The 15,925-nt window shown below is 46.1% G+C and overlaps 1 protein-coding gene across 1 annotated transcript in view; it reads left to right on the forward strand.

The window, feature by feature from the left end:
- The window catches only part of LOC119805857 (transmembrane protein 163), a gene marked incomplete at its 3' end in the record, with an annotated part of 158,332 nt that extends 143,199 nt beyond the window's left edge, over window positions 1-15,133 (forward strand). The window contains exon 5 of the mRNA XM_038317635.1: window positions 15,037-15,133. Coding sequence (XP_038173563.1) covers window positions 15,037-15,133 — 97 coding nt within the window. The remainder of the gene's footprint in view (window positions 1-15,036) is intronic.
- Window positions 15,134-15,925: the final 792 nt, after the last annotated feature.

The raw sequence follows: 15,925 nt of genomic DNA on the forward strand, positions 1-15,925 counted from the left end.
ATGCATGTGTACGCACACTCGTGTGTGCATGCATTGTGTGCATGCGTACTCGTGTGCATGCATATATGTGTGTGCACATGTGTGCATGCATGAGTGTGTGTGTGTGCGTGTGCGTGTGTGTGTGTGTGTGTGTGTTCTATGTTGCTGTAATAAAGTATCCTGACAAAAAGCAACTTAGGGGAGAAAGGCTTTATTTTAGTTCATACTCCCAGGTTACAGTCTGTCATTGTAGGGAAGTCACAGGGACAGAAGCTTGAAGCAGCTGGTCACCTTGCATCCGCAGTTAAAGCAGAGAGAAATGGATGTGTGCATGACAACTATTCAGCTGGCTTTTCTTGTTCTTACACAGTCCAGGCCCAAACCCTGGCCATTGGTGCCATTGACTTTCAGTCTTGGTCTTCCCTAAGACAGCCTGCAGCAGACATGCTCAGAGGCTGGCCTGGTCTAGACGATCCCTTCTAGAGTTCTCTGTCTGGGTGACTCTAGGTTGGGTCAAGTTGACAGTGGGAACCAGCCAGCAGCATGTGGTGGGAACACTTGCTCATCTTTAAGCTGATCTATCCCAGACATTACAGAGGGCCACCGACGCCTGTCATCTTAAGCATATGAAACCACCTTAGGAGATGTTGCTTGTTAGAGGAGATGCTGAGGTTAGAAGCCTGCCACCAGGTCTAGTGGGAAGCATGAAGTCTCAGAAGTGGTTGATAATGTTCCCTATTTAGGGAAGTTATTGATATGCCCCAAATTAATTAATTAGCAGAAAGATGTTCAGAAACTGAAAAAGACTGAGAAGCTCAGAGATGGATCTGATAGGACATCATCATAGCTCAATATATATGCATGAACATTTATGCACATATACACATATTCATGTACACATAAGAATATTCATACTTATATACACATACCTATAAACACAAAAGCCATATATGTACAAACACACATATACACACATTAGCACATATGAACACACATGACTGCATATACATATATATTCACATACATATGTATGTATATTTGTATACACAAATATACCCACACACAAACATATACATGCACATTTATATACAATTCATGCACTCACACAAATATATACATATATACACATAAACAAGTATTACAATATTCCAGCATCTATATACCAATTCATACACACATACGCATATACATACGTGTATACACATGTACATATAAACAAATATTCCTAGGAGGTGCAGTGATGGTGTGGCATGTGTGAGGCTATGGGTTTAGTTCCCAAGCACTGCAAAACAATACCACCACCACCAACTACAAAACAGCAAAACGAATTCCAGAAACTTGGAAATGGCCTGTCCCCCATTGTCTGTCAGCCCCGAACCATTACAAATTTGAGAACCATGTCTTGGCCCTTTTCTGTTAAGGACAGTTTTTGGCATGTGACCTTTTAACAAGCTGGTGGAAAATTCCCTAATTGATGTTTGGTGACGTTCACACACACTCCGGCCCCGCCTCCTCACCCAGCTACAAGCCATTAAATCAGCGATGGTTGTAAATTGCGTATCTCTTCCATCGTTTTGAATCAGGAGCTCCCACCCACCCACACACAAAGCGTGTTAATGGTTAATAAAAGCACTGTGTACACAGACGTCAGTCTTAAACACAAGACCCTCATTCTGTCATTCACTTAACTACCTTTGGCTTTAATAGGGCAGATTGAATGCGGAGCTGTGATTACCCAGCGCCTCATTAAACAAGCACTGTGAGGGGTGGGGTCAACCCTCCCCATCTGTCAGGACACTAGCAGGCTGGTCCTTAGGAAGGGACAGGCCTGGAGGGCTGTTGCAAGACACCCACGTTTTCCTTTCTTTCAACGTGCATGGGATTTGATCTTTCCCCTCTTGTAAAAAAGCAAACAGCATAGTAATTTAGAATTAGTGGGCAGACCAATTAGAGCAAAATGGGGCAGTTGAGATGAGCTTTGGATGAGTTGATAGAATAATTATGGGGTAGTTATAAGAGCCTTGGCTTTTCATTGCACCCTGAATCATTTGGCTCCTGGGGCTGGCAGCGTGACCATACAAGGCTGTGTATTTTGTTGGCAAAACCAAGAATGAAGGACAATGAGTGTCAGATGGGTAACCCCAACACAGCACAGGCACAGTGGACTCTATGCATATGCCCTGGTTGTGAGATTTTTGCCTAGGGGTGAATATCACCCCACGCACACACAAGGTCCCCAACTATTGGAAACTTGCTTGATGTTAGCACCCAAAGTATTTATAATAATTGTTGTTATTGCTGTCATTACTTTTTATTATTACCATTTTTATAATTTTCAACAAACCTGTGTAGCTTCTTCTCCTTTTAGGAGCTTAAGGAACAAAGGAAGGCAAGTGGATACTCGCTGGTTGGCTGTATGTGTCTAAAAAGGCCCAAAGTCAGCTCAGGTGTGTGTTGGCTCCTCAGGAGCCGTCCACCTTTGTGTTTGAGTCAGGGTCTCTCACTGGCCTGGCTGACTGACTTGGACAGGCTAGCTGGACAGCAAGCCCCAGCATCCTCAAGTCTCCCCCTTCCAGTGCTAGGATTTCCAGCAGGCACAGCCACACCTGGGTTTTTAATGTGGCTTTTTAATGTGGGTTCTGAGGCGCGACCACAGGTCTTCCTCATACTCTAGAAGCAAGCGCTCTGTGAACCGAGCCATCTCCGGGCTCATCACTGTCCTTTAAACTCTGCATCATCAATCAGACCCTGTGCTGAAGATCCTCTGTGTGGGAATTCACTTATCACAGCCAAATCGCTGATCCCAGTCCACAGATGATGGGACTGGGAGAAGAGGGGTTGCCTAACTTTTCGGAGGCCAAGGTGACTGGTAACCTCTGGTGCTATAATTCAGCCTGGCACTCTGTTTCCTGAGCCTGGGTTCTCAGTGGCTCCTACCTGCTTTTACAGCAAGGAAGCGGCTCACTGGAGCATAAGATTCCTCCATGCTTAGACATTACATCACTGTGATAGATTTTACTGAAATTAGGGGGAGGGAGTCTGTCATAGAGACAGCCACAACTTTAATTAAAGCTTTAACCAGTGAATCCTTTGGTGGGGGGATTTTGATTCTTTGTTTGGGTACTGTATGACTATATCACATATGTATGTATGTGGTGTGTGTGTGTGTGTGTGTGTGTGTGTGTGTCTGTGTGCAGGGATATATACAAACAGCTGCTGTTAGTCAAGTCATAGAGGCACTGAATCCCCTGGAAATAGAATTACAGGTGGTTCTGAGCTGTGTGTCACTCTTAACCACTGAGGCATCTCTCCAGCCCACATCTCTTTTGAGACATGGTCTCTCACTGGGCGGGAGCTCATTGATTCAGCTAGTGTGTCTGATTAGCGAGCTCCAGGGATCCCAGCATTACCTCTTCCATGCGAGGATCACAGGTGCATGCCCCATATCTGGCTTTGATGTGGGTACCAGGGCTTGAACTCATGGCCTCAGGCTTGAATAGCATGTATCTTGCTAATTAAGCCATCTCCTCAGCCCCAGAACAGCCCTTCTAAGGGGAGCCTTGGCATTTTGTGACTCTAATAATGCCTTTCAATGTAACTTTAAATTCCAGAGTTTTTAGGAAGTAGCCCCGTGAGGTCAAGGCTTTTGTATTATTCTTTAACACACTTGTCTCCAGGTTATAGTGTGAAGCTCCAGAGTATTGGTGGAATGAATAACTTAAAATAATTCTGCATAGACAACCAGTTTCCCATGGAGGAGGGGGGAAAACTCCACTGGTAAAGTGCTTGTCTTGCAGACATAAGGACCTGAGTTCAATCTCCAGACGTAAAAAGCCTGTCGTGGTAGTGAGTGCTTGTAACTCCAGCACTGAGGAAGCAGGGACAAAGGGCCTTCCTGAGCCTCTTGGGCCACCCAGCCTAGCCTACTTGGTATTCTCCAGGCCAGTGAGAGACCCTGTATAAAAAAACCTGATCAACAGAATAACATTTGAGACTCCTCTGACCTCTATGCACGCGCACACACACACACACACACACACACACACACACACATACACACACACACAAACACCTCAAACCAGCTACCCAATGTAAGGAATGTATAGTTCTCCTCCTCCTCCTCCTCCTCCTCCTCCTCCTCCTCCTTCTTCTTCTTCACCTCCTCCTCCTCCTGCTTCGCCTCCTCCTCCTCCTCCTCCTCCTCCTCCTCCTCCTCCTCCTCCTCCTCCTCCTCCTTCTCCTCCTTCTCCTCTTTTGGTTTTTCAAGCCAGGGTTTCTCTGTGTAGCTATAGGGCCTGTCCTGGAACTCACTTTGTAAACCAGGCTGGCCTTAAACTTACAGATATCCGCCTGCCTCTGCCTCTTGAGTGCTGGGATTAAAGGTGTGCACCACCACTGCCCAGTACAATGTTTCTTCTTAGATGCTCTGTTTATTATCTGTTTTTTTCCCTGTCCTTCTGGGAACCACCGGCCCTTCTTCAAGAGTACAGTATGTAGGTGACAGAGAAGGTGCAGAAATAATCAAGAGCTGCCACAAGCCTCGTGCACCTGACCCCCAGTCAGCAGCTCTCTTGTAAGTTACCTACAGTTTGTGGATGGCTTATTGGGAAACCCATATTTTTCCCTAGCTTGTCAGTGAGTAAATAAAACCTACTGTTCAGCTCTTGCATTCTGGTTGTCCAAACAAATCTGTACCTCAGACCTGTTGACTTAAAATAAGAAGTGTTAATGAGCCAGAAATCCCATTGCCATATCCAAACTAGAATTTCAGCTTCAGGATTTTTAAGAGTAAAGTCAAAGATGCTCATTTTGAGCACGAGGGGCGCCATAGTTTTGCATGCATCCTCAGTGTTAATTACATGGAAAGATCTGGAACCCAAGACTCTTTATTCTTGCCCAACTTACTGTCTTTAGCAATACTGCAACACATGGTAGGAAAAAAAAGTGTGCACAACTTTGAATAGAAGGGGTGTGTGTGTGTGTGTGTGTGTGTGTGTGTGTGTGTGTGTTTGGGTCTGGGATGATGGCTCAGTTCTTAAAGATTTGCCTTGCAGACACAACAAACTGAGTTTGATCCCCAAGAACCCACATGAGAAGCCAGGCAAGGTGACCTAGCATCTGGGACTGACTGGCCACCACTTAACCTCATAGTAATAAGGAAGAACCTCTTTATCCAAAAATGAGTGAGACCCGAGGAATGACACTCCATATTGTCCTCTGGTCTCCACATGGACAGACACACAGACACACACTGACAGATATACACACACAGACATACAGACATACACACACACGGTGTGTGTTTGTTTAGATTAGCAGACGATCTAGACAAAGAATACCCTTTATGTGCCAGCCTCATGTTTGGACTCCAGTTGTAACTGGCTTTTGAAGTCTCAGCAGGCTGCAGACGTCCATAATTCTTGGGTTCACACTAAACCTCATCTCTCAAGTCCTCCAGCCACTGTGATGTCATAGAAGGTATGTCCCTGGTGGCACTATTGAAAGACATCACCTGTTTTCTGTATCTAAGTGCCTCAAAGCTTTAGCCCCAGGAGATTTGTCCCCAGAGGACATGGCCCTAAGATAGATTCAAAGAGGACAGGTGAGACAGGCAAGGACAGATGGCAAGATTAGCTAAGTAATGTCACCTTGAGTATTTGATATATGTGTAATCTCGTCTCAACAACATTGAATGAGCCAGAGTTCTCTAGAGGAACAGAACTAATAGAATGAACATGTATTAAAGGGGATTTACTAGATGGGCTTACATGATACAGTATGGAAGTCCGACAACACTGTCTCACACTATTGTTCCCAGGAGGGAAGTGTTCTCTTTCTCATTCCCATTTTTCTCACAGGTAAACTGAGTCCCAGAAAAACTGAATGGGACTCTCTCTCGCCACAGGTCCTGAGGCTATGGCTTGCCTAACCATTGGTTGAAAATCCCTGGAAGAAAGTGTTCAGATTAACCGCATACAGACCTTTTCCCGTCAGTGTTGCCCAAGCTGTGCAGCACAACTGTTTACCCAGCATTGATGGGCTCAGGTGTTGCAGGGAGGGGTGACTTAGGGGCTGGAGAGGCAGCTCGGTGGTTAAAATGTGCACTGCTCCTGCAGAGGACTAGAGTTCAGTTCTTAGCACCCACATCAAGTGGCTTGCACTGCCTTTATTTAATTCCAGCTACCGGAGATCTAATGTTCTCTTCTGGCCTCTGCAGCGTGAGGACTTGAGTTTGATTTCCCCAGGAGCAATGTAAAAAAAATGGGTGTGGCTGGGCGGTGGTGGCGCACGCCTTTAATCCCAGCACTCGGGAGGCAGAGGCAGGCGGATCTCTGAGTTTGAGGCCAGCCTGGTCTACAAGAGCTAGTTCCAGGACAGGCTCTAGAAACTATAGGGAAACCCTGTCTCGAAAAACCAAAAAAAAAAAAAAAAATGGGTGTGGTAGCATGCATGTGATGCTCAGAGTAGAGGAGGAAGAGACAAGTGGGCTGCATGGACTCAGTGGCCAGCCAGTGTAGACAGATCAGTGAACTCCAGGGCAGTCAGTGTAGACAGATCAGTGAACTCCAGTCAGTGTAGACAGATCAGTGAACTCCAGTCAGTGTAGAAAGATCAGTGAACTCCAGGTCTGGTGAGAGGTCTTGTCTCAAAAATTAAGGAAGAGAATTATTGAGGAAAACACTGAGATCAAACTCTGGTCTTCACACACAAATGGATACCCATATACACATGCACACAGACACGTTATCACACATAATGTTTTAGAATTTAGAAACATGAGTTTCACCAAGATGGAAGCCAGGCAAACGTTAAAGGGGAGGAGCTAGTTGAACGTGGTGACTCCTGCCTGAAATGCCAGCACTCAGGTGGCTGAGGCAGGTGGGTTGCCTTAAGTTTAAGGCTAGCCCGGACTACATTGTGAGTTCCAGGTCAGCCTGGGCTACAGTGTGAGGCTTTGTATCAAACAAACAAATAAACCAAAACAAAATTACTATATCAACAGAAGGTATTTCCAGAATTTTATTTCCTTTAGCACAATAGAAGGGAACAAAGCAGACCCTCACAGAATTATTACTCAATAGTATATTTCTTTCCAAATTTTTCTTCCTGAGCTTAGATTTATTTTTACATATTTCTTATCTATCATCTGTTTTTCTGTCTAGTTATTAATATATATGACTTTATGGCCCACTGTTTTGTTTGGTCTTCCGAGACAGAGTTTTGTTATATTACTCAGGCTGACCTTTGAACTCAGATCTTGCTTCATCTTCCCAAGCATTCCCTATTTATTTTATACTAATAATTTATTATTTAGACTCTGTTTGTCATATTCGGACATAAATCTTTTGTTTAAGGCATCTTTTTATATTGATTTTATTTGCTGGTAACCAGATACATCTTCACAATGTTTAATGATTCCGGGTCACAGTACTCTGTCAATTTGTGCTAATCATCTCTGCACTGGAATGAGACACTCTCCCAGTCGTCTTGAAATGTAGAATACATGAAGCCATCATTCTGTAGCCCAGATGTCACCTCTGTGTTCCGCACCCCCGTTGTCTGAGTTCTCCACATTCCCTTTCGCCTCCCCTCTCTCTCTGGTGACCAAAACCCCACCCTTTTCTGTCAGAACAAACACAAATTGAGTCACCCAGCTGCCAAGCGCACTGATGGAACTTGTTCACTTAAACTCTGCTTTTGTAGAACATTGAAAGTCCTCATGTTTAGATCTAAGGCAGCAGGTTCCTGTGAACATTCTCATGTAAGAAGCTTTTTCTGTTGGGATAAAATCCCGGCGGCGACTCAAAGCAAATGAATGATTTAAGCCAATTACTTTAACTACTATAATCAAGTAGCATGGGAACACTGGAGAAAGGGTTCCTGCAGTGATGCTGGAGGGTGTGTGTGTGTGTGTGTGTGTGTGTGTGTGTGTGTAGCATAGCCATTGAGTCTACTCACCTAGGCATACTAGGAAGCATGAGCACTAAGTGCTGAGCTGGACATGTGTGTTTAAGGATGAGCGTGTGTGTGTGAGTTTGTGTGTGTGTGTGTATGTGTGTGTGTGTATGTGTGTGTGTGTGTGTGTGTGTGTGTGTGTGGTGAAGCAAAACCATTGATTCCACTCACCTAGGAAGCATGGACACTAAGTGCTGAGCTGGACATGTGTGTTTAAGGATGAGTGTGTGTGTGTGAGTTTGTGTGTGTGTGTGTGTGTAGTGTGTGTATGTGTGTGTGTAGTGTGTGTGTGTATGTGTGAGTTTGTGTGTGTGTGAGTTTGTGTGTGTGTGTGTATATGTGTGTGAGTTTGTGTGTGTGTGTGTGTGTGAGTTTGTGTGTGTGTATGTGTATGTGTGTGTGTGCGTGTGTCTGCGTGTGTGTGCGTATGTGTTTGTGAGTTTGTGTGTGTGTGTATGTGTGTGTGTATGTGTGTGTGTGTGCGTGTGTGAGTTTGTGCGTGCGTGTGTGTAGTGTGTGTGTGTGCGTGTGTGTGAGTTTGTGTGTGTGTGCGTGTGTGTGTGTAGTGTGTGTGTGAGTTTGTGTGTGTGTGTGTAGTGTGTGTGTGTGTATGTGTGCGTGAGTTTGTGTGTGTGTGAGTTTGTGTGTGTGTGTGTGCGTGTGTGTGTAGGTCAGAGGTCAGTGTCTTCTTGCATCATCACCTTATTTTTTTCCATTTGTGTGTGTAATGCGATACACGTGTGTATGCGTGCATGTCGGAGGCACACATGTGTGCTGTGTGTGTGTATGTTCAGGAGGAGGCCCCAGGTTGGTGTCAACAATTATTCTCAGCATTCTCTTGAGATATTCATCAAGGCAAGGTCTCTCAGTCAAACCCAAAGCTTGCTGATAGACCCAGGCTTCCTAGTCCGGTTGCTCTGGGATCCCCTTCTCTGCCTCCCAAGGTTGGCATTACAGGTGACCACCACAGCCACCCGGCTTTTATGAGGGTTCTGGGGGTCCATACTTAGCTCCTTATACTTGTATGGCTAGCACTAAACTGAGTCGACTCCCCAGCCCTGCACCTTATTTTTGAGACAGAGTCTCACACTGAAGCTGGAGCGGATTGGTTCAGCTAGAGCGGCAGGTCAGTGAGCCCAGGGGTCCACTTGTCTCTGTTTCTCAGCACCGGGACCACAGTGAGCATCACTGTGACTGGCTTGTTTTAAAACATGGGTTTTGGGGGTCCAGCTCAGGTTCTCGTGCTTAGCAAGACAGGTGGGATTCTTTCTGAGGAGCACGAGGCAGTGATGAGGCCAAGCCAGCTGCAGACTCCTGTCTTCAGCCTGAGTTAGCATCACTCAGAGCCGGCAGAGAACACAAGCGAACATAAGGATATCCAGTTGGCCTCTGTGCATGTCCTCCACACAGAGGCCCTGCAAAGGACCCTGCCCTGCATCTGGGGCAAGTAGCTGAGAGTCAGTAGATGTGAGCGATGGTGCAGTCGTGCACAGGCTTGGTGGATGCTGCCCCTTGCTTGCTTATGATGCCAATCTGCTCCCTTTTCTCCATCACAAACCAGTTCTGAGCATGGACTGCATGGACCAGCTCCAGGTGCAAAGGTTTGGTCCAGCTACTCAGTAGTCCGTGGACTCATGGGCCTCTGTATTACTGTGGCAGGCGTTACAGGCTGAACCCATGCTGTGTCTCCCTCTGCCACATGTTCTGCTATAGCACTGCCCTGTCCCTCCAATTATGGAAGGCAGCATCTTAGTCTCCTGCCCCTCCCTCTCAGCAGACTGTGATGCACCTTGAGGCTGCAGAATTCTCTGGAATGTGCTGTGTAGTTCCCAAGGCCCTGCAGCTTCTGACGGATTCTAAGGGAGCACTTGATCTGGGGGAAGTCATCCAGTGTGTGGGAAGCCTGGCTTCCTCTGGGGACGCAGGTTAATCAATTTGGTTGACAGTTCTCACCCGGCTCAGCCCTCCAGCCATCCCTGTTCTGGGATGAGTCATCTCAAATGGTCTCTGCTGGCTTTCATTTTAGCTTAAAGTCTATAGAAGGAGGGACCAGGGGTACAGCTCGATTGATAGAGTGCTTGCTTAGTGTGCACAGAGCCCTGCGCTCCATCGCCAGCACCACATAAACCAGGAATGGCACACATCTGTCATCCTGGCGCTTGAGAGGTGGAGGCAGGAGGTCCAGAAATTCAAGGTCAGTCTTAGCTACATTTTAAGCTTGAGACCAGTCTTACAAGAGAGTCACTAGATAGATAGATAGATAGATAGATAGATAGATAGATAGATAGATAGATAGATAGATAGATAGGTAGGTAGGTAGGTAGGTAGATAGATAGATAGATAGATAGATAGATAGATAGATAGATAGATAGATAGATAGATAGATAGATCGATCAGCCCAGCATGGAGCAGGTGCCTTGGTTCAGAGAGAGCATACTAACCACCAGCACTTTCCTCCTCTCTGGGACACCACGGCACAGCATAGGAGGGTACATACATGGCCCATTGCCCTAGAGCCATAGATAAGGCAGGTCAGGCCCGGCTCTGCTCATGGCAGTCACTACCTTAGTGCGTTCTTGAAAATGCAGATCTAATTGTCGCACTCCATCATGGTCAAAGCAGTGAGGCTCCCCATGGCTTCAGAAGAGAGTTTCTACAGCTCAGCTCGTCACAGAAGGCTCCTCCGTGGTGAGCCTCACCCGCTTCTCTACCCAGCTTCTCAGCTAGGGCCCAGCATGGACTCTTACCTCTGGACATCTGTCATAATCAGATCTGTGTCCAAGGCTTAAACTCTGTCTGTGTGCTGGGGACTCCCTGAGCGTGTCCCCACCTGGACAATCCTAGCTCCTGCCCCTAACTGCCCTTCTCAGAATGCGGCTCATTTGGTGGGGTGCTTTTGTTGTGTGCAAGAAGTCTTGGGTTCCACCCCCAGAATCACATAAACCAGGAATGGTGGGTACACACTTCTTATCCCAACATTTGGGAGGTGGAGGCAGGAGGATCAGAAGGTCATTCTTAGTTACATCGGGGATACAAGGCCAGCTTAGGATAAATGCGACCATGTCTCAAAATAAAAATACAAAAATAAAATAAATAAATAAAAATACAACAAAATATCTCTACTTGGATGTCTGAGAGAAGTCTCTAACTTAGTGTGTCAAAAATGGCCCTTTTGATACTCCCCTGTCAACACTCACTCTTTCTGAGGTCTCCGTCTCAGAGAAGAACAACTCCATTGGCCCATTTTCCAGGCTCTAAAGTCCTGCATCATTCTTGACTCCCGTTAGCGTTGAACCATACTTAAGAGAACCTGTCCACCAGTGCCTTCAGAGAAGCTCTCGAGTCAGAATCTCCAGACTCACTCCTCAAGTTATACCATTCTGATCCCAACCTGATTGGTCCCACCCTCACCTGGCCTGGATTTTATAGCAGCCTCCTACCTGCTCTCCCTGTTTCTGCTTTGCCAGAGAGAACCCAGTCCCGCTTAAAACATGCCACAGCCTGTCATTTCCAAGCCCTGGTCCCCTGTGGCTTCCCATCCTATAGATTCCATACCCTACATGGCTCAAAGAACTCAAAGGGTCCACTCCCCAATCCCCCAACCCCACCTCACTCTTTATGCCCTTCATCCCAACTCTGTCCCTTCCCCCTCCTCTCATAGACTGGCTGTATCACGTCAGGAAGATGTCCACATTAAAGTCCTGTCTTCCTTCTGCCTGGAAGGTTCTTCCCCAAATATTGTTCCTCTTGTCCCTGAGAATGGCTCCTGGCACCAAGGGGCGGGGGTGCAGTGTTAACGAGATAAAATAAAGAATTCAAATATGTCCCAGAAATGCCTTTCCCAGGATGCACTTTTTGTTCTTTATAAATGAAATTGTGTGTGTGCTGTAGGTACCTGTTTGTGTGTCTGTGTACACGAGTGTGGTGGGTACACATGTGTACATGTGTGTATTGGCGTGGAGGCTAGAGGTCAGCATCCAGTGTCTTCGTCACTTTCGCCTTATTCTTTGAGATGGGGTCTCTTGTTGATGCGCTGGGCTGGCTGGCCCGTGAATCCAGGAATTCATCCGACTTCACATCCTCAGTGCTGGGGTCACAGACTCAGTCCACCCTGCCTGACATTTACATAGGTGTTCAGGATCCGCATTCAGGTCCTCAAGCGTGCATGGTGGAAACCGCTTTCCCCACTGTGCCACCTCTCTGGCTCCTGTGAGGCCCATAATTGAGCGCCTTTTGATTTGCTCAGAGTCAGCTTGCCCGCCCTTGGAAGTACTCTGTGTGATGTAAATGTTTCCTTTCTCCACATCTTGTCACATTCTAGTGCTCAGAAGGGTTCTTGGCAAAAGGTGGGCCCACAGTAAATAAATACTTCTCAACTGTGGCCTGTCGCTTAATAGGCAGATCAGCTCATATAGTCACAGAGAGCCTGCCGTGAGAGACAGAGAGCAGGACCCCCTTTCCTGTGTGTTCCCAGCAGGCAGAACCTAGGAACAGGGCTGCAGCAGAGCCCCTCAGTCTCCTTCTAGCATGTTCTCAGGTGACGTGGGTCCTGACCCCCCCCCCACACACACACATACTTCCCACGGGAATCTCAGCTGAGCCATCTGTTGGGGGTTGCCAGGAAGGGGAAGTGGGTCATTTGCTTTATTGAAGTTTTCTCTAACTCAGGAAGCCATGTAGGGTTTAGGCAGGAGAGAAAAGGTATGTGCATTCTCTCTGGAACCCTGGCTACTCAGGACCCCTTTCCTTTAGCTAGGCCCGCCTGTGCAGGAGAAGGCAGGTGTGTGGAGGGAGCCTGTTCCACTCTGCCTGCCAGACCAGTAGTTCACTTAGTCCTGATGGAGAAATAGTCATGTTTTCTCTATTTGCTTCTAGCCTAAATCGTTGAAGTGTTTGTTCTGGAGACTAAGAGAGGTGGTATTCATGTGGCATAGTGTTCATGTGACATGATACCCAGAGTCTTTGTTGAGTGGGCTGGCCACTGGGAGGTCATTAGTTGAATCAGGTTCTATTTCTTGTAGCGTGTGTGTGTGTGTGTGTGTGTGTGTGTGTATGTGTGTGTGTGTGTGATTTGTGCATGTTCCTGTGTGTATGTACATATGTATGTGATTATTCATTTGGAGGCCAGGTGTTGACATCAGATATCTTCCTCAGTTCTTTTCTACTTGGTTTTGTTTGCATTTGTTTTAATGTTTAAATTTTTTTTAAAAAAGAATCTATGTGTATATGTGTGTGTGTGAGTATGCCACAAGTATGCAGGCCAAGAGGCCAAGAGAAAATATTGTTCCCAGCGCTGAAGCACCAGTCTGCTCTGAACAGCTGGCTGTAGGTTCTTAGAGCCAAACTCAGGTACCCTGGAAGGGCAGTAAATGTTCCTTACTGTGGAGCAAGCTCTCCAGTCCCTTGCACACGTTGTTTTTGAACCATGATCTCTCACTGACTCTAGAGCCCACCAGGTCAGCTTGTTGGTTGGCCAATGTACCCCAGGGATCAACCTGTCTTTTCTTTTTATGGGTGCTGGAGCTCTACACTCAGGTCCTCCGGCTTGTGCAGCAGACAGCTTCCCCATTGCACCTTCTACCCTACCCTTCAGGCTCTATTTCTAGGTAGAACTCAATGTCTTCCATGACCTTGAGCCAAACCTCCTGAACTTAGTCTCTCTGGCTTTGTCTCCTAGTGTTAATGAAACACACATCACCCTCCCCATTCATAAACTGCAGAAAAACAAACACCTGGATTGAGGAGCCCTCGGGGGGATTTGGGAGCTGATGTGCAGAACTCTGAGTGCCTGAGGAGAAAGCTGCTGTGTAAACACAATGTATTATTAATACAATGTTAAAAAACAGCATTGCAGCCTGAGCTATTCATAGCTGCTTTGGGCTGCAGAAGCAGCAGGGCCCTGACACACAGGCCCTAACACAGTTTTGGGAGGCAGGGGCTATGGTTTTCAAGTCTGCAACACACTGAAAAGAAGAGAAAAAAAGAGATTTTAGTAAAAAAAAATTGAGCAAATACTTGTGTATACCAGTAGTGTATATACAAGGTAGGTTGCAGTTTGCGAGGTTCAGCTTTAACAAAATGGGTGGCAAGCTTCTTTCATTACACCTTAGAGTTACTTTACAATGTGGATAGTTTGAGGGTACAGGGATGAAGGATAGGAGTCCCCCATCCATTAGAAATAGAAAGCTGACAATGCTATCTCAGACTCCATGGTGAGAAACTTGTAGGTGGGTAAACTAGCAATGATTAGTTATTGGTTTGGTTAGCTAACTATACGGAGTTGGTCATATCCACTCAACAGATGCACCCAGGGCATCTGCTATGTGCTACTGTAGACACTGGGAAATGGAAGATATCGATTATTACCTAAGGGACATATTCTCCTCTCTCTCTCTCTCTCTCTCTCTCTCTCTCCCCCTCCCTCCCTCCCTCCCTCCCTCCCTCCCTCCCTTCCTCCCTCCCTTCCTCCCTCCCCCTCCCCCCTCCCTCTCCACCTCCCCCCCACCTCTGTGTGTGTGTGTGTGTGTGTGTGTGTGTGTGTGTGTGTGTGTGTAGGCCAGAGGGCAATTTCAGGCATCTTCTTCTGTCACTTTTTGAGACAGGGTCTTTCACTAAACCTGGAGCTCACTGGTTTGTTTACATTAACTTTGCAGCAAGCCCCTGGAATCCATTCTAGACAAGGAATTGGCAACATACCAAAGAAATGACTCCATCTAAGTAGATTAGTGAACAATGAGTTTCATTGGGGCTACTTACAGGAGCACAGGTTGACTAAAGGCAGCTGCATCATTGAAAAGCTTGTCCCACTACGGTGACAAGTCACAAAAGCTGCCTCCCAGGGCCTTCCTCTACAACTTTCAGGCAGTTCCACTGAAGGAAGTCACCTCTTCTCAGCAATTGTTACTGTTTATGTAGCACTCAAGAATGGGCCTTGTGAGTCTTGTAAGTTTCAGGAGTGTTCTGAGACCTGTGAGTTTTATTGACTTCCTAAGACTTGTAAGTGTCCTTTACTTTCTGAGGATTGATGAGCCTCCCTCCAGGGGAAAATGTTTTAATTTAGAGGAAATAACTACACAACTATCCATGTTCTTTTTCTTACAGAGCCTGTGTCATCTTGGGGGTGATCTTTCTTCTGTCATCTATCTGTATAGTGGTCAAAGCCATCCACGACCTTTCAACAAGGCTGCTCCCTGAAGTGGTAAGGTCCTTCTTTCCTAACGTTCTTCCCTGAAGTTCCCACCTTGATTGTCACACAGGTCTGCTGCAGTGGGTAAGGGAAGGAAGGCCCCTTTAGGGACCAGAAGAACTCACTCCAGGGACACGGATGACACCGCATAGTGAAGTTCCAGGTCAGATGAGACTCCACACAGTCGAGCTGGTTCTGCCTTCTGCGTCCTGCTGGCTTTTTGACTAGTTTTAAAGCAAGATGTCTTTCTTTTCATACAAAAAGAATTGTATAGGTGCAGCTGTGATCCAGCCTGTTGTCTGAATCCAATGATCACTATAATAAGAAGCATTTCTTTTTTTATTTTGCACCTCAATGCAGATGTAAATCTATTTCCATAGGTTTCCTAGCATGACTGATGTCTAGCTATATAAACTAGAAGAAACCATTTCTGACAGGGATGTTTCTTACTGTTTTGTCCTCTGATGATTACTTTAACTCTTTCCTCCCCTTTTCTCTCTGGATATTTTTGTAGCTTCCTATTTGGCAGCCTTCATAGAAGGCAACTGATTTGGTTACTAGGTGATAAAGATGCTGCTTTTATAATTTTTTACATTTGGGTTCATGACAATGTTAACAAGAAACATTGGCTTGTCAGATGTGTTTGAATTTCAGCTTGACCACAGCATATCATTTTATATATGTCAGAATGACCAGGGAGACTGCATTAATCTTTTGGATGACATATTGCACCTGTGCTTATGTAATGCTTGTATAACTTTGGAAGTGGGACCTTGTGAATCTTGTAAATTTCAGGAACTTCCT

This window comes from Arvicola amphibius, unplaced genomic scaffold (assembly GCF_903992535.2).
Source record: "Arvicola amphibius unplaced genomic scaffold, mArvAmp1.2, whole genome shotgun sequence".
NCBI classification, from domain to species: Eukaryota; Metazoa; Chordata; class Mammalia; order Rodentia; family Cricetidae; genus Arvicola; species Arvicola amphibius.